Here is a 26162-nt window from a genome sequence, read left to right on the forward strand (position 1 = left end):
TGAAAGATATCTCAACAGTTCCTAGGAAAGGCCTAAGTTGGTTTCCCATGTTGAGCAATTCACAGTCACCTGTAACACTAGCTCCAGAGGAATCCCACTCCTCTGGCTTCCTTATGTACTTACACACACACACACACACACACACACATGCGCGCGCGCGCGCGCGCGCTCAAGATACATACATCTTTTAAAAGAATGCAAAAATCTAGGACTTAACAGAACTACATTGAAAGTCGCACTTTGTCATTTGCTAGGTGTATACTGTATTAAACCTATGTAGTGGTTTTTAAAATTATGTGTGTGAGTATTTTGCCTGCATGTATGTGTGTTCATCATGTCCATGCTTGGTGCTCACATAAGTCAGAGTTATGGATGTTTGTGAGCCACCATGTGGGTGCTAGAAACCAAACCTGAATCTCTGAAAGGACCAGTGTTCTTGATCACTGAACCATCTCTCCAGCCCCATACACCTATAGTTCTACAGATGTAAAATGAAATTAATCACCTCAAAAGGCTTCATATGTACTAGATGTTGTGACAATATGTGTTCCCCTCTAACACAGAACCCAAAGAGATCGGAGTCCCAAAGACTCTTAGACAGCCTTGCCCGAAGAATCTGAAAGGATTAGTAGACACTGAGCTCTGGGAAAGTCTGACAGTGAGATACTGAAGAGTAGACACATGACAAATGGTAAGGCCTATTTGCATCTACATATGTGACTATTGTTGTAAGGATCAAATTAAATGGGTCAGCATGGCTAGCACATAGTGATCTATGTAAGTGTGAGATACAATGATCATCACATACATGAGATGGGGATTGTGTTCTTATAGGTATCTGTGGGCATTTTGTTCATCAGTAGTTACTTTGTCTTGTTTTTGTGTCTGTGATTTTTTAATTATGTCCATTAGTTAGAAGGCCTGCCTATAATGATGCTCAACTGTAATGTTCTATCTAAAAATATTTTTAATTGAAAAAGATCTTGCCTACATTAAGTGTAGTATCATTTTTTGGAGGATACATTTAAAATCCCATTTCAGTTTTCACTAAGGTTTGAGATACTTTGTGTCATGTGGCCAATTGCTGCTTAAGATTTTATATATGACACTTTGTAAGACTGATCTTAATTTTTTGAATCAGGTTTTGTCTCTTGAACTACATTAAACTTTTAAGATGGAAAAAATTGTATGTATGTATGTCTATGTATCGTATTGGTGCACAAACGTATGTCCATGTGTGTGAAGGCCAGAGGTTGACACCAAGTGTCTTCCTCAATTATTTCTCCACTTGATATTTTTGAAACAGGGTCTCTCTGAAACTGACGTTCACTTACTTGGCTAGACTGGCTGTCCAACAAGTCCCAAGACTCTCCTGTCTCAAGCATACACCATACGCTGGCTTCTTATACGGGTGCTTGGGATTGAACTCAGATCCTCACATCTGTGCAACAAATATTTCAATGACTGAACCCAGTAACTCCAGCTTCAGAGGGATTCGAACCTCCGGCCACCACTGGTACCTGCATTCATAGCCTGTGTCTTTGCTTTTTATTTTTGAGACACTGTCTCACTATGTAGCCTAGGTTGGCCTTGAATTCATAGTCCTCCTGCATCTGCCTCCCAAGTGCTGAGGTTTCAGGTGTGGGCCATCATGCCTATTTGTTTGCTGAAATGTAATGTAAAATATCCCCAAGTGACACTCTCAAGGAGTTTCATCATGCATGGTAACTGAAGTCTCGCTTTTGACAATTGCTAGCCCTGTGAAAGAGTCTGTCATGCATTTATACAAAGAAACAATGAGAAGTTTTGGGAAAGGTTCCTGACTAAGTTCTCTGCAGACTTCTCAGTCCAAAGTTAGGTGTGAACTGTGTGCACTTTGGAAAGGAATGAGCTGGCCACTGTACAGCTAAGCTCCGTATTGTTCTGTGAGCCCAATTCCTGTTCCCCGAGGTTGTTTGGGGTTGGACTGACCTTCTGAACTGGATTTCTTTTCAGATGGGTGTATTTTTCCTTATTGCAAATTTCCTCTAATTCATCGGCAGAAATTATAGCCACTTTTCTGGGAGCTTATGACCCTGGTTTGGATAGCTTATGAACCCGCCTTTCAATAAATCCTTTTTCAGTTTCTTCATGGCACCACTACTGTCCGACTGTGATGCTGTTTTAGCCTTCAGTCACCATTTTCTGTACCCTCCCACTATGAACCACTTCCTTTGGGTCACTGTGTTCTCTTGTAGAAAATCAAAACAAACAAAAAACTGGAGGTGTTTGTTTTACCATTTGCTAATAATTCCTGGTCCTTTTTACTTGAGTGCAAGTCACACTACATTGCTATATTTTTCTACACAGTAGGGACTGCCATGGTATCTCACACAACCTACACTGCACTGTGGGTAATTTTTGTTTCTTTGAGGTGGGTCTCATACAGACCAGGCTGATCTTGAACTCCTGCTCCTCCTAAGTGTGGGGATTAAAGGTATGCATGAGCACACCCAGATTTCACCATGGGTAATTTGTAGCAGACTGCTTATAAATGAAACTGTCTGCTACCTCAGACAACTAATTTTTCTCTGAATTTTCCTATCCACAATGCTTAATCACTCATTTATGTTTCATCTAAGGCCACTCATATAGATGTAAACAGTGTAGCAATGAATTAGACATGAAAAGCATGCAGTAAAGTATAGAAACATGACTCAAGTTGGGCATGGTGGTGCAAGCCTTTAGTCCCAGCACTCAGGAGGCAGAGACAGGCAAATCTGCATGAGTTGGAGGCCAGCCTGATCTACAGAGTAAGTTGCAGGGCAACCAAGGCTACACAGAGAAACCCTGTCTCAAAAAACCAAAGAAGAAGAAGAAGAAGAAGAAGAAGAAGAAGAAGAAGAAGAAGAAGAAGAAGAAGAAGAAGAAGAAGAAGAAGCAACAGCAACAGCAACAGCAACAGCAGCAGCAATATTCAATCAGGAAGTTGGTGTCTGAAAGCTAGTTCAGGGTATGCGGATGTCTTGCAGTCAGTAAAGTGCTTGTCCTACATGCAGGAAGCCCAGAGTGTTAAAGTCCATACCCCCAAAACAGGCATGGTGCATATGTGATCCCAGCACTCTGAAGACAGAGGTAGTGAGTGGTATCAGAGGTTCAAAGCCACAAGGGATGTAATCCCAGACCTTGAGAGATAAGCAGAAGGATCTCAAATTTGAGGCCATCATGGCTACATACAGAGTTCGAGACCAGCTTGGGGAAATTTAACAAACTTTTTTTTAAGCCTCAAGTCAGTGAGGTGACTCAGCAGGCAAAAGCACTCACGAAATCCACAGCAGAAAGAGAGAAGCAACTCCCAAAGGTTGTCCTCTGACCTACATACACACACTCACACCCTGAAGCATGTGTACATACACACACACACACACACACACACACACACACACACACACACACAAAATACGTATACAGTGATAGTAAATATTTTTTAAAAAGCAAGAAGTTGCTGGGCAGTAGTAGCACACCTTTAACCCCAGGACTCAGGGCAGAGGCAGATCTCAGTGAGTTCAAGGCCAGCCTGGTCTACAAAGTGAGTTCCAGGATAGCCAGAGCTGTTACACAGAGAAACCCTGTCTTAAAAAACAAAAAACAAAACAAAACAAGACCAAAAGAAGCAAGAAGTTATTTTTAATGTGTCTCAGCAGCAGTTAGTTTGCCTAGCATATGTGACTCTTGGGGTTCAATGCTCAGTATCAAAAAAAAAAAAGATATGCCCTAAAAATCCTTTGTGCTTTACCTTACCATCCTCCCTCCAACCTAGCCCCTGGATTATTTTTTTAGCTCTAAATGAAATTTAGTTTGAGTGTGTGAGCATTCTGACATGCCCTAAAAAAGATGGTAATGTTGGACATTAGATTTATTCTATCCACTATCTAATTTCACATCCTATCTTTTTCACTGAAACCTGATTGAGCTTCCGGTCATGGCCTCTCAGTTTAAATCTCAAGATATAATCCAGGAAATGGACACACTGTTTCCAACTACAGTCAAAAATTTTCAGTTTAGCAGAGTAAATAAATTTCTATCAGTAAAACTTAGCTTTTGTAGCCATTATTTAATTGATTTGGGGGCTGGCAAGACGGCTCAGAAGGTAAAAGAACTGTCCATGCAAGGCTGACTACCTCAGTTCAATCCCTAGAGCCATTTAAAAATGAAAGAACTGATGTCAAAAAGTTGTCTTTTTATCTACATACACACACACACACACACACACACACACACACACACACACACACACGTGCGCACGTATTCATTTGAAGTTAGACACAGTTCTCTCTGAAACGCAGACACATCACAACTAAACTGGCCCGTGAATTTTCAGAACTCTCTCACAGTGTGCCTGGGATGCAAAGAAAACACTGAGAGTTTCTACACCTGGGGAGAAATGCAGGTAGGGGTCAGAGCGACAGCTGAGAAACGTTTTCAGTGAGAAACTGAACATCCCTCCGGTGACAGACAGTAGCTTCCTCTGGGTCAGCACAGACTCTTGAACAAGAAATCGTTATCAACAGGGATCAAAAAGGCACCAGAGAAATCATTTTCTCCAACTTCCTTCTAACAGATTAATTACTGACTTGGTTTCTAGCAGGGTAAAAAAAATTAAGATAGATGCTTCTCTAGAAGCTAAAGTTAAGTAAAATGTTTACGTTTCTAAATCATGTTTCACTTATTCAGGGAGATGGTTGCTCTGGTGTGCGTGTGAAGGTCAAAGGACAACTTACATAAGTCGGTTCTCTCCTTCAGCACATGGGTTCTAGGGATCAAACTCAGGTTCCCAGAGGCAGGCACTGGCCTTACATTTTTTTTAAATAAAATTAAAAGATTTTCAAAAGTATGGTACCAATTTTAGAAATTTCAAAAAGCAAGCCGAGTTACTAAAAATAGACCTGACCTTTGCTATTTGTCTAATGGAGCCTCCAGAACAGAAAAGATTTCACCCATTGACGATACAGCGGAGCTAACTCATCTGCGGTCTTTCATTTAATTAGCTAAACACTTCCAGATGGGCAATATTTGAAGCAGAATAGCGGTTCTGAGCTCTTGGAATTGTCACTAAGTACAACAATATGTTCCATGGGAAAAGAAGGGCACCCTTTGTCTTTGCCTTCACCTAGCAATGAGGAAGTCAGCTTTTGCTAATATTGTAGTTAGGCTACTGAGAAAGATCTGCTCTCATTTTATCCAATTTTTAACAAGCACATATCCATTGCTCCCTCTTACCCCTCAACAAGCACTGGAGATAAAAAAAAAAATAAGGCAGACCCTGCCTTTATGGACTCTCAAAATGTCACAGAGGTTGACTTCTGTGCATGGCATGTAGCAGTGACTGGATAACCATCTGTCGCATCAATGGGGGTAAATTACACAGTTAAATAAGGAGCTGCATTCACAAAGCTCAGAAGAGAAGACTTGGTCAGAGGGGAGCATGGACTCTTCAGCTGTCAGGGCAAGCTCTACAAAGGAGCGAGTAAGAATTCCAGACACAGAAAGCGGTACTTACAAATATGGTATCATGTGTTTAGACAAGAGCTAGTAATTTGGTGTAGCTACAGAGTAACGTGTATATGGAATGTGGCAGAAGGTGGTAAGGCCACAAAGATAGGGTGTGGTTTCATACGAGGGGACCCTGAAAGCTAACTAAGTTTAGGCTTGATCCTCCAGTGTGTGGTCGTGTTTGAGAGAAATAACATGAACCGTGCATTAGAGGAGGCACGCAAGGAGAAAAGGAAGTAGCAGACAATGACGGTGAAGTGCTCATTTGTGCTGCGCTAGCTTAGATCCTTTGCAGATTTGTATTATAGTAAGCCTCGTTTAATCCTTGTACTGTCCCTGCCGGCTACATAATGTTGCCCTTGTTTTCAGAGGAGGAAACTCAAGTTGTGCAGTTGTCCTCAGATCGTACAGCTAATAGTAGACGGAGCTGAGATTTGAAACTAAAGCTAAGAACCTTATCAGAGAATGAAAATACTACTGAACTTGTTGATTGCCATCAGGAAATACACAGTGGAGGATTAGAGAAAGAGAGTGGTCAAGGAAAGAAAAGCAAGAATGTACAAAGAGATATTTTACTGCGAGGGAACTGCAACACAGTTCTACAGGAAGTGGAAGGATAATCATAGAAACCACAACACGTGTTTTTTAAATGCAAAGCCCCAGGGAAGAGACAGCCAGGATATGACTCTGCCTCTCACACAGGCATCCTTAGCATTTGGTATCGCTCTACATTCTTTTTTTTTAACTTTAAACAATTTGTTGAGAGTAACAAAGATCCAGCTCATGATCTTGCAACTTTAATGCTCTAATCAGAAACAGATGGTGCCTAGTTTCCTAGAAACTGCAGAATTTTGAAGACATCACTCCGCCCCACTCCACAGATTTCAGTTCCTTCAGAGATAGTGACACAGTACTGCACAATGTGGTTGCTCGGCACCACACTGGAACATCTGTCCTCCTAGCTAGAGACGTTTTTAAAGGTCACAACGTTTTTCCAAGGCAGCAAGCTGCCTCAGTGAGTAAAGGTGCCTGCCACCAAGCTTGATGACTTGAATTCCATGCTTGGGAACCACATGCTAGAAGGAGAAAACCAACCCTCACAAGCTTTCCTCTGACCTATACATGTATGCAAAGGCATACATATTCACATATACCCACATGCACAGAAATTAACTCATTTTTTTCAGAATTCTCCATTTTAGTGTATTTCTTTCTCATTCCAAAAATAATTCCTAAACTGAGCATGGTGACACATACCTTTAGTCCCAGCACTCAGGAGGCAGAGGCAGGAGGATCTCTATGAGTTCAAGCCCATCCTGGTTAACATAGCAGCATAGCAAGTTCCACAACAGCCCAACAGCCAGGGCTACATAGTAAGATCAGTGTCTTAGAAATAAAAAACAAGCCAGGCATTGGTGGCGCATGCCTTTAATCCCAGCACTCAGGAGGCAGAGGCAGGTGGATCTCTGTGAGTTCGAGACCAGCCTGGACTACCAAGTGAGTTCCAGGACAGCCTCCAAAGCCACAGAAAAACCCTGTCTCGAAAAACCAAAAAAAAAAAAGAACTAAAAAACAAAAACCCAATAACATTTTAAAATATTCCTTTGTATTGTTTTTGTCTTTTTGGTTTTTTTTTTTTTTTTTTTTGGTTTTTTACGAGACAGGGTTTCTCTGAATTGTTTTGGAGGCTGTCGGTGCAGCCTGGCCTCGAACTCACAGAGATCCGCCTGCCTCTGCCTCCCGAGTGCTGGGATTAAAGGCGTGTGCCACCACCGCCCGGCTCTTTTTTATTGTTAAAAATTAAATATTGAGAGCTGGAGAGCTCAGAGGTTAAGAGTACTGACTGCTCTTCAGAGGTCCTGAGTTCAATTCCCAGCAACCATATGGTGGCTCACAGCCATCTACAATTCAGTCTGGCGCCCTCTTCCCGTATGTATGCAGAACACTGTATATGTAATAAATAAATCTTTTTTAAAAATTAAATATTGAATATCACTAGGATGTAGCTTAGTGTAGAAAACAATCAAAGCCATCCAAAACAAGGAAAATTCAAGAAAGTCCCACTGACTCGAGGAACCTAAGGATGTGAATCCAGGTGCCACATGTAACTGGATATCCTAGATAGAATCCTGGGACGAAAAAAGGTCATTATGTTAAAAAGTAAACAGGTCCAGTGACATGACTCAGTGGGAAAAAAACACTCGTTGTGCAAGCATGACAACATGAGTTAAATCCCTAGAAACAAAGGCAGAAGGAGAAAACTGGCTCCTGGAAGTTGTTCTCTGACCTCCGCATGTGTATACACATGCTTGTGCACACATGCGCGCGCGCGCACACACACACACAGTGTGAAGGTCAGGTATAATGGTGGTGAATGCTTGTAATCCTGGTATGCCAGAGGTGGCTCAAGGCTAACCTAGGCTATACATAGTAAGATTATAACTTGGGGTTGGTGGAAAAGAAAGACAAAGCATGCTGTGAGGGGTATGCTAGATAATTGTATGTCAACTTGACAGGAGTTAAAGTCATCTGAGAGGAGGAAACCTCAATTAAGAAACTCCCGACATAAGATCTGGCTGTAGGCATCTAGGCACAGTAGCACATGCATTTTTGTTTTTTGTTTTTTGTTTTTCAAGACAAGGTTTAGCCCTGTCTGTCCTGGAATTCAGGCTGGCCTTAAACTCAGAGATCCACTTACCTCTATCTCCCAAGTGCTAGTATTAAAGTGGGAGGCAAAGGCAAGTGGATCTCTATGAGTTTGAGACCAGCCTGGTCTACATAATGAGTTCCAGGACTATCAGAGGTTTAGTGAGAATCTATCTCAAAAACAAGCATACAAACAAACAAAAAAGATAGGGCTATAGATAAGCCTATAGGGCATTTAATTAATTAGTGAGGGATGGGGAAAGGGCCCAACCCATTGTGGGTAGTATCACTTCTGGGCTGGTGGTCCTGAGTTCTATAAGAAAGCAGGTTGAGCAAGCCATGAGGACCAAGTCAGTAGACAACACTCCTCTCCATGGCCTCTGCATCAGCACCTGCCTCCAGGATCCTTCCCTATTTGAATATCTGTCCTAACTTCCTTTGATGTTGAATAGTGATGATAAAGCATAGACCAAATAAATCCTTTTTCTTCCCAAGTTGCTTTAGGTCATGGTGTTTTTTTTTGTTGTTGTTGTTTTGGGACAGGGTTTCTCTGTGTAACAGCTCTGGCTGTCCTGGAACTCTTTATGTAGACCAGGCTGACCTAGAACTCACTTGCAGAGATCCACGTGCCTTGGCCTCCCAAGTGCTGAGATTAAAGGCATGTGCCACCATGCCTGGTAGTCATAGTGTTTTTACACAGCAATAGCAGCCCTAACTAGAACAGGGAATTTTTTTGGTTTTAGAGACAAGATCTTGGTATCTATGTAGCTCTGGTTGGCCTAGAACTCACAATTTAGACCAGGCTAGCCTCAAACTCACAGAGATCTGCCTGCTGAGTTCTGGGAAGGAGAACCTACACTCCCAAGGACTAACACCTAATGAACCAACCTTGAGGCTGGTCAAATGAAGTTATGGTTTCTGGCTTCTGGTGGTTAAAAATAAGAGATCAGCATCTAGATCTGAGTCTTCTTATTTTCTGTAGATTAACACAAGGTCTTGTCTCTTATGTTTTGGACATTGTTGTAAGGAGAGAGAGTGTATATACATTAATGTGTGTGTTTACATTAGTGTGTGTGTGTACATTAGTTTATGTGCACCACATGTATTCAGGAGCCCAAAGAGGCCAGAAGAGGGCATTGGCTCCCCCTGGAGCTGGAGTTACAGGCAGTTCCAAGCTTCTATGTAGGTGCTGGGAACCAAACCTGAATCCTCTACAAGACCAGTAAGTAATTTAACATCTGAGCCATCTATCTAGCCCCAGTTTGGGTTTTTTGTTTTGGATTTTGGGGGGGGTTCGAGACAGGGTTTCTTTGTAGCTTTGGAACCTGTCCTGGAACTCACTCAGTAGACCAGGCTGGCCTCAAACTCACAGAGATCCATGTGTCTCTGCCTCCCAAGTGCTGGGATTAAAGGCGTGCACCACCACCACCACCACCACCACCACCACCACCACCACCACCACTGCCTGGCACTAGCCCCAGTTTTTAAATAGGTTTAAAAAATGGGTTCAGAGCCACTAAGAAATACATGGACAAGGTCATTTACTCTTTCTGAGTTATTCCTTGACAATCAGGAAAACTCAGAATTCATAGCTAGGTGGCGTAGTGGTGCAAGCCTGTACTCCAGCATTCTGGAGGTAGAAGGAGCCTCCAGCAGAGCTCCTTGGGAGTTCAAGGTTTTCTTAAGGTCGTAACAACTTTGAGATCAGCCTGGGCTACTTGGAGAAATGGAACAGGAAGTATAGAAATCATGTCATCTGAGAGAAAGGCATTTGAATGAGAACAAAGAGAGAATTTTCTGCTAAGTAGTCTGTCTTATCCCAAGAAAGCTCATTTCCTTGCTTGTATGGTCTCTAGACAAGGAAAATCCCAGACTTGGCATCAGTAAGGAAGAAGAGGGCAACAGAAAGGAAGGGAGAGAATTGTTAGACTTCTTGGCTAGGTTTCAGAAACAAATACTTCCCGAGCCTGGCATTGTCCGGCCAGCGTCAGGGCAAGCCCAAGAAGACAGACAAGGAACATTAGTGTTACTGACTTGGCTCCACACACTGTTACTCAGGAGAAACTGGTGCGTAAGCAGGGTCCTGGAGGGTTCGAGAGAAACATAACAATCACTGGGTGTGGACTTGCCTGCAGAAGCTCTGCCAGGCCTGAAATTGCAGTCATATATTTCAACTTACTGAATTTCCAGACATTCTTGCAGGAGTGACAACGGCTAGCTAAAACAAAACTAAAAGTCTGGGATTTAGGAAAGCATTGACCTCTGACCTCCAGCTTGAACCTCTTATCAAAGTCCCAAATCCCACTCAGGTCACTGAATACCAGACTCTGTTGTATGAGAAAGTGACATATTTTATTTGCCTGGTGACTCTTTTGGCACCTGCACAGAAATGAAACTTGGTGGTAAAATGAGGAAGGAGTAATGTTTCTAAACATTCTATTTTTATGAGCTGAGCCTTTTTACCCTTTTGAAGGAATGAGCAGGAGGGTTTTAAAGAACTTTCCAGAGCAGATGACCAGAGAAAAAAATCACTAAACAAATTGGGAAATATCTCCCTTGACATTTATTGCCACCATTATTTTTGCTGAGCAAGACACAAAGGTATGACATGTTGGTACAACAGCAAAGAAATGACATCCCTGAGGGTATAAAGATAGGACAGCTGGGAGTTCTCCTTTAGTCCCAGTACCCAGGAGGCAGAGGCAAGCAGATCTCTGAGGGTTCAAGGCCAGCCTCACTTACATAGAAAGACCCAAATTAGTCAGAGATACACAGTGAGACCCTGTCTCAAAGAAGAAGAAAGAATATAATGAAAAGAGAACATTTAAAAAATAGTTTATTTTTGAGACAGGGCCTTACTGTGTAGCCCATATTAGCCTCAAACTCATGCCGCTCCTGCCTCTGCCTGCTGAGTGTTTAGATTACAGTTGTGCACCACCATACACTACTTGAAAAAATAAAAGTATTATTGGAATCATCCTGGACTAATAACAAGATAGAAAGAGAAAGATATTAAACTCATGGTTGTAAATGAAGCTAAATTATTGAATGAGTTTTAATTTTCTTACCCCTAGGCTGCTTTTTTCTTTCTTTTTTAATATTTATTTTATTTTATTTTATTTTGGTTTTTACGAGACAGGGTTTCTCTGTATTGTTTCGGAGGCTATCGGTCCAGCCTGGCCTTGAACTCACAGAGATCCGCCTGCCTCTGCCTCCCGAGTGCTGGGATTAAAGGCGTGCGCCACCACGTTTTGTTGCATATGTGTACACTGTGTGTGTGCCTGGTGACCTTGGAAGTTAGAAGAGGGTGTCAAATCCCCTAGAACTGGAGTTACCAATGGTTGTGAGTCACTGTATAGGTACTGGGAATTGAACCCATGTACCAGGAGTAACTGTGAAGCTATCTCTACAGGCCTGAATGAGTTTTTGTCTTGGTCTGTTCATCGGTTGGTTGGTTTGACACAGGTTCTTATCTTGTAGCCCTAGATAGCCTTAGTCTTGCTATGTGAACCACATGTGCCTCAAACCCACAGAGATTTACCTGCCTCTGTCTCCCAAATACTGGGTTTAAAGGGTGAACCACCTTTCCCCAACTGAATTGTTCTGTGTGCGTGTACACGTACATGTGTCAAAATGAATGTGTGGATGTCAGAGGACAACTTTCAGGAGTTAGCTGTCTCCTTCCACTATGGGTTCCCAAGATTAAACTCAGGTCATCTACCCTGTACTGCAAGCATCTCTACCTACTGGGCCATCTTCCCTGGTCACTTTTATTTTGTTCTTTAAAATTGTTAGTCTTAGTTCAATGATAACAGCTTAATTAACACCATTAAGGCTACCTATACATCTTTCTCCTTATTTATTTTTTGTTTTTTTCGAGATAGAGTTTCTCTTTGTGGCCCTGACTGTCCTGGAACTCACTCTGTAGACCAGGCTGACCTCAACTCAGAGATCCATATGTCTCTGCCTCCCGAGTGCTGGGATTAAAGGTGTGTGCCACCATGGCCTGACTCATATCTTGCTTCTTGTTGGTGCTTTCAATTTCTCTCTTAAGAGCTACTTTTAAGGGCAGATGGTAAATGCATTACACTCAATTGACAGATCTCACTCCTTAATAGTGACACCCAGTGGGAAAGTACTCCCAAATCTCACTAGCAAGATGAGCAAAGGCAGAAAGGGCTCCACTGGTAAAGAATGTGTGTGGCACCTGTCCTTCTAGGAAAAGCAACTGCTTAAGCTTTTATATGTTAGTAGTGTCGGGTCATTTCCAAATATACCAGACCTGGCTTTGATAGCTAGAGCCATCTCAGGAAACTCAATTTTTTTCCTGATTTTGTGGGTTATATTATGGACCACATTTAAAACAAAACAAACAAAAAACAGGGTCTTATTATGTAGACCTGGCTGTCCTAAGACTGTTTATGTAGACCAGGTTAGCCTCAAACTCACAGTGGCTACCAGTTTCTGCCTCCCAAGTGCTGGAATTAAAGGTATGTGTTACCTTGTCCAGTCTATGTGAACTGCTTTTTTAAATATATAAAGTTAACATTCCAATATCCATCCCTTGGACACCTTCAACTCTCAGAAGTTCTTTCCCTACAATTCTACCTTAATAAATTCATGTTCACTTTGGTTACTCCAAAAATGTAAAATAAAATAACATTAATTAATCATGGAACAAAGTGCAACATGTTGAAATATATGGAAAATATCATATGAAAAGTGGAAAAAAGTCAAGGCAAAGTCATGAAAACAGAAGTGAGAACACTGACATACTTCACTTCTTTCATAATTTCTCTTTTTGAAAGAAGTTCCCCTTGCAATGTTATGTGTTAGGGTTTTCCTGGGGAGAACTGAAAAATTCTAGACTCTGTGTCAACAGTTAGTGTATATCCACGATGTCAGCTGGACTGCTCCATAACTTAACTTTCTAGTGACCTCTACTTTTTAAGAATATCTTGCAGAGCAGGGGTGGTGTGTGCCTTTAATCCCAGCACTCAGGAGTCAGAAGCAAGTAGATCTGAGTTGGAGGCCAGTTTGGTCTACAGAGTGAGTTCCAGGACAGTCAGGGTTATACAGAGAAATCCTGTCTTGAAAACAAAAAGAAAAAGCAATGTTCTCCTAGCTCACCCTTGTTCAAACCTTATATACTGAGGTCAGATCTACTAATATTTATTTTTTGTTTGTTTTTTGAGACAGGGTTTCTCTGTGGCTTTGAAGGCTGTCCTGGAACTAGCTCTTGTAGACCAGGCTGGTCTTGAACTCACAGAGATCTGCCTGCCTCTGCCTTCCAAGTGCTGGAATTAAAGGTGTTTGCCACCAATGCCTGGTTAATATTTACTTTTATGTGTATGTGCCTCAGTGAGTATATGTGCACCATATGTGTTCAGAAAACCTAGGAGGCTGAGATGGCACTGGATCACCTGGGACTAGAGTTATAGGCAGTTATGAGCCACCATGTGGGTCCTGGGAACCAAAGCTGGTCCTCCGTAATAACACTAAACCCTAAGCTATCTCCTCAGCCCCTCCAATATACTTAATGTTTTTCAAACTATTTACAAAGGTTTTATTTGAAAAAATCAGATAGGATCTCATGTAGCCCAAGTTGGTCTCAAACTCACTATATAGGCTAATTTTGAATTCCTGATATTCTTGCCTTCTCCTCCAAAGTGGTGTGGGCCATCATACACAGCTAAAATAAAACGCCTAGGCAGTCATGGTGGTATAAGCTTTTGATCTGAGGACCTAGAAGTCAGAAGCAAGCATATTTCAGTGAGCTTCAGGACTACCTGGGCTACCTACTAAGTTCTGGGCCAGTCTCAAAACAACAAAAACAAACAAATAAGAAAAAAACACAAAACAATAGTAGCACAATAATAAAAACTCTTAATATTTGAGGATTATGAACCCAGGCTTGTGCATGCTAAGCAGGCACTCCCTCACTGAGCTACCACCTTGGTCCCTAAAATAACACTTTTTTTTTTATTTTGGACTCAGCAGTTAAGAAGCATTGGTGGCTCTTCCAGATGGCCCAAGTTGGTTCCCAGCACCCACATGAGAGTTCACAAGAATCTGATGCCCTCTTCTGGCCTCTTTGCAAAGCTGGCACACACACATGGTACACAGACATGCAAGCGGGCAAACCACTCATACACATGAGATAAATAATAAAAATTAATTTTGGAAGTTATTATGGAGATGGAGAGATGACTCAGAAGTGAAGAAAACTCACTGCTCTTGCAGAGTACTCAAACTCCATTCTCAGGACCCACATGACATCTTGAAACTACTGTAACTCCAGTCCTAAGAGATCCAATGCCCTCCTCTGGCCTCCTAAGGCACCAGGCATGCATGTGGTCCATATGTTCACATACAGGTATTCACACATACACACAACAATAAAAATAAATGAATCACTTAAAAAGTTATTATGGGGGTTCACCGCACAGCTCACAGGTGGAAGTCAGAGGACGATTTGTAAGATGCAATTCTCTCCTTTGACCTTTACATGAATTTTGAAATATAAACTAAGATCATCAGCCATTAGCTTTACCTGTAGTTCTTCAGGGAGGTCTCATGAGCTCACCCCCACCCCTTCCCACCCCCATGATGGAATGTGACAGACCTTGTCTTTTGTGTAGGTAACCACCACTGCTATAATTTCACTCGAGCATCCACCGTGTTGTATTTCCAGGAGACAGTGTTCTAACAGCACTCCTCCCCATTCTCCATCTCCAGCAACCCTAATTAAACTATGTGGGTCACACACAGAAGACATGACATGTGACAGAGACTGTTGGGAAGAAGGGAAGGATCATCAGAAGACAGAAAAAAAGAGGGCAATGGGGATTATCAGATCAAAATATGTACATGTGTGAAATTGTCAGAGAATAACAAAACAACATTCTCCATCTCAAGTTAGAATAATTTCTTTGGTGCTGGAGAGGTGGTTCAGTGATTAAGAGTGTTTGTTGCCCTTTCAGAGGACGGCGGTTCAGTTCTCAGCACCCACATCTGCACATCCGGCATCACACACTCACCACACACACACTATTTTTAAACTTTCTTTAAAAAAAAAAAAACTTGTTTCTGGGCATGGTGGCATACATCTTTAACTCCAGCACTCAGGAGGCAGATGCATGTAGATCTCTGTGAGTTCAAGGCTAGCCTGGTCTACATAGTTCCAGGACAGCCAAGGCTACACAGTGAGATCCTGTCCCAACAAATAAATTAAAAAATAGCTACCTCTTAGAAGAATAATTTGGTAGCTTAAAGAGGCATAGGATGTGATAAAGTCAAACATATCTTTCCTGAAGGACTTTTCTGGGACATTAAAATGACAATGAGCTCTGAAAAGTTTCAAGGACTTAGGGCATACTGCATTTGAAAGGTTCAGGCATTGTGCTGGCCTGCCCTGTTACCTGGCAGGATGCACTCAGGCAACACTCTGGCCAGCCCAGAGTTCCGTGAGAACCACGCAGGTGCAAAGGACCCCTTTAAAGGACTGACCCCCTGCCCGTTTATGCTCTCTTGCACTCTTAGCTCTCTCTCTCTCTCTGTCTCTCTCTCTCATATCTTATCTCTCTCTCTCTCTCTCTCTCTCTCTCTCTCTCTCTCTCTCTCTCTCTCTCTCTCTCTCTCTCTCTCTCTCTGCTCTGCACGGGTTGGTTACCTCTCACCCACCTTTTCCCTCCTCGTCCACCAATAAACTCCACGTGGGATCGTTGAGTCTGTGTCTCCTTACTGGATAAACCTAAACATTTTAACAACAGCATTGACCTACAGAATACTCCTTTCCAGGAGCAATTTGGATCATGGTTCTGTGGAATATGTTCTGGGGAACATGACTTTAGTGTTATTTTCCCTACATATTCAAAATATCTATAAGATCACTCTCAACCGGGCCGGGCGGCGGTGGCGCACGCCTTTAACCCCAGCACTCAGGAGGCACAGGCAGGCGGATCTCTGTGAGTTTGAGACCAGCCTGGTCTACCAAGCGAGTTCCAGGACATGGTCCAAAAAACAATACAGAGAAACCCTGTCTCGAAAAACCAAAAGAAAAAAGAAAAAAAAAAAAAGATCACTCTCAACCACATAGCAGTTTGAGGCCAACCTGGGCTACATAAGAGCCTCTTTCAAAAACAAAAAGAGGGTGGGAGGCAGGGAGAAAGAGAAAGGGAGGGGAGGGAGAGAGTGAGGGAGAGCTAGACTATACTAAAAGATCTAAGGATATAGGAGGATATAGCTAACTCAATGGTAGAATGCTTGTAGAGCATGCATCAAACCGTGGGTTCAGTCTCCAGCACTGCAAGACTGGCTGTAAAACACAGGCCTGTAATTTCAGCACTCAAGGGTGGAAGCAGGGAGGTCAGAAGTTCAAGATCAGCTACTATCAAGTTGGAGACTAGGCAGGGCTACATGAAACCATGTTGGGGGGGGCAGGTTGGGAGAGAGACAGAGACTCTGAGGAGGGTGAGTTTAATAAGGGCTTGTTATGGTGAAGAAAATTGACAGTATGTTTTATGTTTAGAGTAGTAACTTGGTAAAAATGGAAAAGTTAAAGATGCAAACAAGAATTGCCAAAATGATCAGGTGACATAAGGTAAAAGTAGGAAGGTTGTCACTCTATAAGCTGATATGTTCAAAGTACAGAAAGATAAGCATAAGCTACAAATGCTGGCCATGGGAAATACGGCTACAGGGAAGTTGTCTTTTTTGATGAGTGTGTATGTACGTGTGATCTGTAAGTGCACATGTCTGTTTGCACAAGCGTGGCAAACATTGATGACAAGTGTCTTTCTGGATGCCTCCACCTTACACAGAGGCACCGTTTCTCAGCTGAAGTCAAGCATTCAACTATCCTGGTGTGTATGTGAGTGTTGGGGATCCAAGCTTGGATTCTCATGTTCATCTAGCAAGCCCTTTGGCCTGCTGAACTGTCCTCCCAATCACTTTTCTTTTTCTGAGACGGGGTCCAGGAATTTACAGATTCACCTGCCTCAGCATCCCAAGTGCTGGAATCAAAGAGTTGGGTCACCACACTCGGCCGCTCTTTGATTTGGGCCAGGGTTCCAGACAGCCTCGGGCTGGCCTTCATCTTGACATAAATTGGAAATGATCTAGAGAACTCCTGATCTCCTTGCTTCCAAAAGCTGCTGTAGCGTACCAACCGGACGGCTTTGACTTTCAAGGTAAACTGAGAGCGAGGGTTGAGAAAGGTGTGGGCAGTTACAGTCTCAAAATACACATTAAGGCAGTAAATAGTCAAGGGAAATGTGATTGCTGGGGCAGAATTACGGAACTGCCCACTGTTATGGTTCTGATGGAGTTGTCAAGGAAAATGTTCAGTTGTAAATTCGGACTGAAGTTGTAGATTTATTGATTTACTCGTTCTTTCACAGACAAAGTCTCACTATGTAGCTCCAGATGGCTTTGAATGAGCAATCCATCTGCCTCAACATCCAGAGTACTGAGGTCCCAGGGAAGAATAAAAAAACAATTCTTTGCACGTTTGCAAATTGAGTGGCATTTTGGAAATCTCGGGGGGGGGGTTGCAGCATTAATGTTTAATTCAACACATTCGACCCCTGTTGGTCATTGTGGCACGTGCCTGTAATCCTAGCACTCGGGAGACTGAGACGTGAGGATCTGAGTTCGAGGCCACCCAGAGCTAAAAAGGGAGTTGCTGTCCCAAAACATGCATGAGGTTGTGTAAAAAAAAAATCTCGAAAAAAAAAATGCCAACACAAAAGGTTCCTCTTCCATTCACTTTGCCTCCGTTTCGCTAAGCGATGAAGAGGCTGGGTGACAACTTACACGCCGCCAATGAACCGAGGGGAAGGTGACCGCAAGTGGCCCTGGCTAAGGACACCGGCCTCTCAGGCCCTTCCCAGCCGCCCGCCCGCCCGCGCCAGCTTTTCAAAATGGAAACACATACAGCCCCGCCCCTGCCCGAGGCCGCCGGGAAAGGCGCCGCCGCTGCAGCCGCCGCCTGTGGTGGCCGCAGGCCGAGGCGTCTTCCTCCCTCCTCAGACTCATTCTCGTGGTGAAAACCTGCGGCTGACCGTCAGACCCGCGGTCCTCAGCCAGCCACAGTCACAAAGACGCGCTCGATCTCTACCCTTGCTCGACACTCCCGGAAGTGACGACAACGACGCGACCCTCCCTTGTCCCGTCGGGCCTCGCGGCGACGGCGGGAAGATGGCGGCGGCGGGATCCCTGGAACGGAGCTTCGTGGAGCTGAGCGGAGCTGAACGCGAAAGGCCCAGGCACTTTCGGGAATTCACAGCCTGTGGCGTTGGTACGGAAAGGGCTTGGGGGAATGGGAGCCATTGCTTCCCTTCGGGCCCCTGAAGTGCGCCTTTTGGCCTCCTCCCTGTTTTATCCGAGTCCACATGCCCAAAGCCTGTGCATCACAGCCTGACTTCTTTCTCCTTTTCCCACTTCCTATTGTATGCACTGTCAATCCCTTGCACTCTGCTTCCTCAGCACTCTTCAGTGCCTGTCATCCCCAGGGAACCACGAGTGCAAGCCGACCACATTCATTTTGCAGGGACTGCAAATGCTGTGTTTGGAGCGGTGAAATACAGTGAGAGCGCGGGAGGCTTCTATTATGTGGAAAGTGGCAAGTTGTTCTCCGTCACCAGAAACAGGTTCATTCATTGGTGAGTGCTGCGTCCCCCTATCCCCCTGGAAGGTAGGGTTGTTCGGTGCATGAATATTCGTGCCTGATCCAAATTATTACGTCTAGCAGAAATCTACACATAGGACTAGAGAGCGACTGCCTTCAGTTTGTGTCAGAATCGGTTCTAGGAGACAACAACATTGAAGGCCCATTTTAGACATAAAGTTAAAATGTCAGTGTAGTCTTTGAAGCTCCACTCTCCTGATGAGATTGAGCTTGTACATGTCACACATGGTGCTTCGTACTGGAAAATGATGTAAGATACTGTAGTTGTGTCAGAATAGAAACACATTAGATGCCACTTTTGTTGTGTCAGTTTCACACACAAAAAGAGACACTAAACTAATAATATAACATAAGCATATAAATACAGATTTTCATGCTTGCCCCAGAGAAAAATGTGTGGCCTGTGAGAAGCTAATGGGACAATCAGATGTTATTGGCCAAGAAGGGAGTAGAAGGCCACAGTTAGATCCAAATGATAAAAAAAAGTTAGCTAGAGGTGAATGTAGCTAGACAAAGAAGGATCCAGTAGATACCATGGAACTGGATTAGAGGGGAGTCCGGGGAGCAAAAAATTTGAATATCAAAGAAGGACTGGGAAAAGGTGGGTGGATGCCGGAAAAAAGTACTTGGGAAAGCCAAGAGCAGTGTTTTAACTGAAGGAATCTTAGTTCTGGAGGCAAGTATGCGGATAGGCTGGTTGGTAAGGTGGTGGGAAGGTAGACTCCTGCACGTTGGAGGAATCTTCTCACTTCTTAGCTTAGGTCTGGCCTTGTTTAAGCATGGTATGTGTCTTACTAGGGTTTCTATTGCTGTGAAGAAGCCACCATGTCAACTCTTATAAAGGAAACATTTAGTTGGGGCTTGCTAACAGGTTCAGAGGTTTAGTCCATTGTCATCAATGGAAAGCATGGTGGCATGCAGGCAGATATGGTGCTGGAGAGGTAGCTGAGAGTTCTACACCTGGAGCAGCAGGCAGCAGAAAAAAAGAATGAGCCACTGGGCCTGGCTTGAGCTTTTGAAACCTCAAAGCCTACCCTCAGTGACACACTTCCTCCAATGAGACCACACCTCCTAATGCCACTCCCTGAGCACTCAAGTATATGAGCCTATGGGGCCATTCTCATTCAGACCACCACAGCATATATTATCATTTCTTTAGTTGTATTCTTATTTTATGTGCATTGGTTTGGCTTGCATGTCTGTATGAGAGTGTCAGACCCCTGGAACTGGAGTTATAGACAGTTGTGAGCTTCCATGTGGGTGCTGGAAATTGAACCTAGGTCCTCTGGAAGAGCAGCCAATGCTTTTAACTGCTGAGCCATCTCTCCAGTCCCCCCATCTCATTGTTTTCTTGTGTACTGTTTTAAACTACTTCCTGCTGTGTTTACCTATCCCTCAACAAGGATCAATAGATTTTTTAGAACTTTTACTCTAAGAATAGAAAAGCCTAGATTCATTCATAGCATTTTTTTTTCTTTCCTCTATTGTGGGTAAAATCAGTCAGCTGAGTCAGAAACACCACAATGTTTTACATGTACCAAAGATGACAGTACCCAAGAGTAAAGGCTGAATTTCAGTAAAAGGAGTCAAGGTGAGAAACTTTTAGGTGGCATCTTCTGTCAAGGTAACAGTTGTAATAAAGAAAACTACAGAGAGCCACTTGAAAGAAGCCAAATAAATTGGAGAAAGAAAATGAAGAGAATTTGAAATGATAAAGCTCAAAAATGCTTTATGAATAGAACATTGAAAACAATTTTTTAGGTTTAGAAAAGGAAATTTATGTGTATGAGTGTTTTGCCTGCATGTATTTACGTGTACCACATGTATATGGTGCCCTTGGAAACCAGAAAAGGTGTCTGGGTCCCTGGAACTGGAGTTACAGGTGATTGTGAGCTGTGGTGTGCAACAACAGGTGTTCTTAATCATTGAGCCATCCTTTCAGCCTCCAAATTGTTAACTTTTTGTGTGTGTGAGGAGTTGTGGGTGGAGGCAAGGTTGTACTGTGGAGTTCACCATGTAGCCAAGCAGTCCTCTAATTCACAAAGATCTGTCTGCCTCTACCTCCAGAGTGCCAGTATTTAAAGGTATGTGCCATCATAAGCAACTAGCCAGAACAATTTTGATTAAAGAATATATGTCTTTGAAAGTAACAGAGGGATAAAACTAAAGGCTTAATTTAAGGAGAATAAGTTAGTTGGTGTGTGTATGTGTGTGTGTGCATATTTTATATATAATTTAAACTTTAGTCTTGAGTGTTGCTGTAAGAGAGAGTTCATTTTATCATTCTGGAGTCAATGTGACCATAGCAAGATAGATGCATTGGAGAAGCATTGGCAGTCACTTAAGTGTAACCTGGTGCTGCTAAGAGCCCTGCGGGTAAAGCTGAAGCATCACTGTCCCTCTGTGCGTCGGGACTGTTCCAGAACCTCTTTCATAGTCTGCTGCATGCTCTGCATGGTATTAAACAGCATTGGATTTGCATGTAATCTGTATGTCCACACATACTTTAATTCACCTCTAGCCCACTTTGGGTGCTGTATAGAAGGATGTTGAGAAGAAAAATAATAGAGGTACAAACACAGGTTTTTTATTTCAATTTGTGGATAGTTGAATTTGCAGGCATAGAGCCTATGGATTTGTAGAGGCAGCTGGAGTCTGAGGAGAAAGGTGTATTTTGGTTCACAGTTTTAGAGGTTCTGGTCCTGAACTGATCTGTTCTTGCCTTTGGTCCTGTGGCTTACCCTTAAGAGATCCTACCACATCTCAATAGTGTCCTGAAGACTAAACCTTTAAGACTTTGGGAGAAGATATTCATGATCCAAACAAGCATCATACATGTTGACATAGACCAGTGAGTGTGTGCTAAAGATGTTTTAAAATGACAAATACTTAGAAGACAAAGGTAAGAAATACCTTGCAGAATTATATAAAGTGGCAGGCAGTGTCTGTGATGGGTACAATGGACAGCACAGGCAGTAGAGGTGATTAGAATTATAATATGAATTTAAATTCAGACATAATGACTGTTGGCAAAACATTTTGGCTCCCCTGTTGTGACTTGTATTTGAATTAAGCCCCTCCTTCCACTCCCACACATGCTGCTGCTGGTTTCATTTGTGTCTTATCAGACAGTGTTTATTGAGTGTCAGCTCAGATTCAGATACTTCTCTAGGTCTGCAGATATCCAAGTGCACATGGAAGTTACCTCTACACTCAAAGTACTTATTGCCATTTATTCAGAAGCTCAATTTGAAGAGTAACAGTGTGGAAACTAGCCTTGATAGTCTCAACATGCAGTTATTTTTATAGTTTTAAAAATATTAATGTTCCTGGACAAGTGATGGGTGGAGTTAATTTTTATGTAGTAGAATTTACCTTTTGTATTTGTTTTTTTGAGACAGGATTTCTCTGTGTAGCTTTGGAGCCTGTCCTGGAACTCACTCTGTAGACCAGGCTGGCCTTGAACTCACAGAGATCCACCTACCTCTGCCACCCAAGTGCCAGGATTAAAGGCGTGAGCCACCATCTACCAGCAGTAAAATTTATCTTAAGTAAAGTAGGGACTATAGAAATGGGATGTGTATTAGAATTACCATTATGAGATTTAGATTTTGTTGTACTGTTTTCATAAGTCTACATAATGCGTCCTTAAATGGAAAATTGGTCTGAGCCAGACATGGTGGTGCGCTCCTTTAATCCCAGCTCTCAGGAGACAGAGGCAGGCAGGGCTATACAGAGAGACGTCTCAAAAAAAAGAGGGAGAAGAAAAGTTACCCAAATTGAATTGTCTAATCTTTTCAAATTTGGAGAGTTTATTTAGGCACTGTTATTGTATATTTTGTTGCAGTAGCTATTGACAAAGAAAAACTTAAATCTCTCTCTTAACAGGAAGACTTCTGGGGATACATTGGAGCTGGTGGAGGAATCACTGGACATAAATCTGTTGAATAATGCAGTTCGCCTAAAATTCCAAAATTGCAGCATCTTACCCAGTGGAGTTCATATCTCTGAAACTCAGAATCATGTGATAATCTTGATATTAACCAATCAGACAGTGCACAGGTTAATTTTACCACATCCTTCCCGTATGTACAGAAGTGTAAGTTGATTGTAGTGTGCAATAACTTGTTTCCCATATTACGCTAGCTATCACAGATTTAGGACTGGAATGGTATTCTTTGAAATGGAAAGAATTTGGATTCCTTGTTAACCAGTCGTATTTAGAGTTAGTGTTTGGAGTAATTAGGCTTGGGGATGTTATTCAGTCATAGAGTGCTGGCCTCACATGAACAAAGCCTGAGTTCCACCCTTGTGCTTGTAATCCCGAGACTGAGGAGATGGAAATAGAAGGTGAGAAGTTCAAGATCACCCTGGAATTCAAGGCCAGTTTGTGCTCCATGAGGCCCTGTCTCAATAACAAAATGATAAAATAGTTTTCTTTCTTTAAAAAGAACAGTTTTCATTAGGTACTACAGTATACATCTGTAATCTACTAACAGAGAGGCTAAGGTAGGAGGATTTTAAGTCTCAGACCAATCTCTGTGCAGAGGAGGTTCCTGGCCAACCTGGGTTACATAGTGACAGCCTGACTAGCAGGAAGGGGAGGATGGTTTGTTTGGTTTTTGTTTTTTCGAGACAGGGTTTCTCTGTATTGTTTTGGAGGCTGTCGGTCCAGCCTGGCCTCGAACTCACAGAGATCCGCCTGGCTCTGCCTCCCAAGTGCTGGGATTAAAGGCGTGCGCTGTTTGTTTTTAAAGACAGGGTTTCCCTATGGCTTTAGAGTCTGTCCTAGAACTCACTCTGTAAACCAAACTGGCCCCTAACTCACAGAGATCCACCTGCCTCTGCCTCCAGAGTGCTGGATTAAAGATATGCGCCACCACTGCCCTTCGGGGAGGAAGCTTTTATCTCATGCTCAACAATTTTGTTTTGAAGATTTGTTTTTCTGTGTATGAGTGTTTTGCCTGCATGTATATAGATATACCAGATGGATGCAGTGCCTGCGGGGGCCAGCAGACACCATAGCCCCTGGCACTGGAGTTACAGGCAGTTGTGAGCCACCATGTAAGTGCTGGGAACCAAACCCACGTCCTCTCTGAGAGCCACAGGTGCTCTTAACCACTGAGCCGTCCTCCCAGCCCATCAACATCTTTTTAAATAAGCATTTTTAGTAATTGAGAGGAACTAAACAAAATTCAGGTTATTTCAAAACAGATTCTCTTTTATTACAGGAGCTGGTAACTGAAAGTCAAATGCAGTCAATATTTACTGACATTGGAAAAGTTGATTTCAGAGATCCTTGCAACTACCAGTTAATTCCAACAGTACCTGGACTGTCCCCAAGTTCTACCACGTCTGCAGCCTGGCTTAGCAGTGATGGAGAGGCTCTGTTCGCTCTACCGTCTGCTGCTGGCGGCATCTTTGTTCTCAAACTACCTCCTTATGACTTGCCTGGTAAGGATGGGAATGGAGCATGAATTTATCTTTAGTTGTCAATGTTGACATTAAAATATAGGCATTCCCCCTAGGCGGTGGTAGCGCACGCCTTTAATCCCATCACTCAGAAGGCAGAGCCAGGTGGATCTCTGTGAGTTCGAGGCCAGGCTGGACTGACAGCCTCCAAAACAATACAGAGAAACCCTGTCTCGTAAAAACCAAAAAAAAAAAAAAAGCAGGGGTTGAGTCTGTATTAGTCCTGCTTTCATTATTTCTTGCTTGGTCCCTGCTACATACCTTTATTCAGTGGATGAGGAACTAGATGGGATGTTGGGTATGGGAAAACAGATTATATGTATATTAGCCTATTCTAAGTGTTAATTGTCCCACACTCATACTGAAGTCTGTATTTATAAACAATGAATTTTGGGACCAAGTTTGACAACTGATCCGCTTTTCAGGTCACCACTGTCTCTTGCCTACATTATTGGATTAATGTCCTAAATGTCTCCAGATCTGCCCTCCCGTTTCAGGAACTTCTCAGGCAATTGATTCTTAAACATTGGTTAGGGGATACTAGAGAGATGGCTCAACAGTAAGCACTGGCTGCTCTTCAAAGGACCCAGGTTCTATTCCAATCACTAACTGTCTGTAATTCCAATTCTACTGGATCTGATGCCTTTTTCTGAACTTCGAGGGCATCAGGCATGGGAGTGGTGTGTGTGTGTACATGTGCATGCAAAACACCCCATACACATAAAAAAAAAACAAAATCATGTTACTTCAGTGTTCATCGTGATTTGAATAAACAGGCTCCATACATTGACTCACAGTGAGTGCCCATTGTCGTCTGCAACTTCACTGTATACCAGCTACATGCCCCTTTGCAGCTCCTTCTTTGTTTTTTTCAAGACAGGGCTCTCTTTGCAGTTTCTTAAAGACATGAGGCATATTCCTGTCTTGGAATTCCCCCTCAGTGTTTTTAGTTTTTGATTCTGTCTCCTCAATGAAGCCTTCCTTGACCATCCCTCCACAACACCAGCAATACTCACTTTTGTCCTTCCCACTATTAATTTAACTCCCTGTTTCTCTCATCCTCCAATAGTAAAATGTTAAGTTTCATGAGGGCGGGTTTTTTGTTTACCACTGAATCTCCAACACTTAGAACTACTGCCACACAAATGGTACCAGTGATTAAGGAAGTATAAAATGATTCTATTGAGTAGAAGAATGGGCTGCTATCTATAAATGGTGGCGTTTTTCCTAAGAATATAAACAAGATGCTGTTTTTATTGATCTGGTACTGATTTGAAGTATTTTACGTGAAATATATATTGGAAAGTATGTTTAAGAACCTTCTTAGTTTAGAAATGTAGAAGTCTGTCATGTATTATAAAGACCTCATTCTTGGTTATTCCATTTGTAGCTTTGGGTTTTTCTAAGTTATAATCAGGTTCCTTGGGTATTGTTGCAGGGGTGACATCAGTTGTGGAACTGAAACAGAGTTCAGTGATGCAGCGATTGCTCACAGGCTGGATGCCCACAGCTATAAGGTAAGTTGTGTCCTGCAGGAAAATCAAAGGACTCAGATTGTAACCCTTGTGGTACTTTCCAGTTGTGCTGCATGGCATACTCTGCACTGAGTTGAAGGGTGCATAGCATGATCCTGCCAGAAGGCCACACTCCGACGTCTGTCTCATTGCCATCTGCCACACTTTGACACCATACTTCTACACCTTTACAATGTTCAGTTCCATGCTTTGCCCTGATTTGAGTAAGACTGCTAAAGTAGACAATACAAGATGTCCCTGCAGGTAAAGGCACTTGCTGCAGAGTCTGACATCGTAAGTCCTATCTC

The 26162-nt window shown here is 42.8% G+C and overlaps 1 protein-coding gene across 2 annotated transcripts in view; it reads left to right on the top strand.

Annotated features, from left to right (window-relative positions):
• Window positions 1-18339: 18339 nt before the first annotated feature.
• Nup160 (nucleoporin 160) overlaps window positions 18340-26162 on the top strand; it is a 53759-nt gene continuing 45936 nt past the window's right edge. The window contains exons 1-5 of one of the 2 annotated variants that reach the window (XM_040745732.1): window positions 18340-18478; window positions 18731-18842; window positions 22757-22967; window positions 24100-24322; window positions 25779-25857. In XM_040745732.1, the coding sequence (XP_040601666.1) occupies window positions 18379-18478; window positions 18731-18842; window positions 22757-22967; window positions 24100-24322; window positions 25779-25857 (725 nt within the window). In that variant the 5' untranslated portion in view covers window positions 18340-18378. Of the gene's footprint in view, window positions 18479-18730; window positions 18843-22756; window positions 22968-24099; window positions 24323-25778; window positions 25858-26162 lie in introns of those variants that run through there. The other variant, XM_040745733.1, reaches the window with a different exon arrangement.

The sequence above is a fragment of the Mesocricetus auratus genome, unplaced genomic scaffold (genome assembly GCF_017639785.1).
Source record: "Mesocricetus auratus isolate SY011 unplaced genomic scaffold, BCM_Maur_2.0 Super-Scaffold_100004, whole genome shotgun sequence".
Lineage (NCBI taxonomy): Eukaryota > Metazoa > Chordata > Mammalia > Rodentia > Cricetidae > Mesocricetus > Mesocricetus auratus.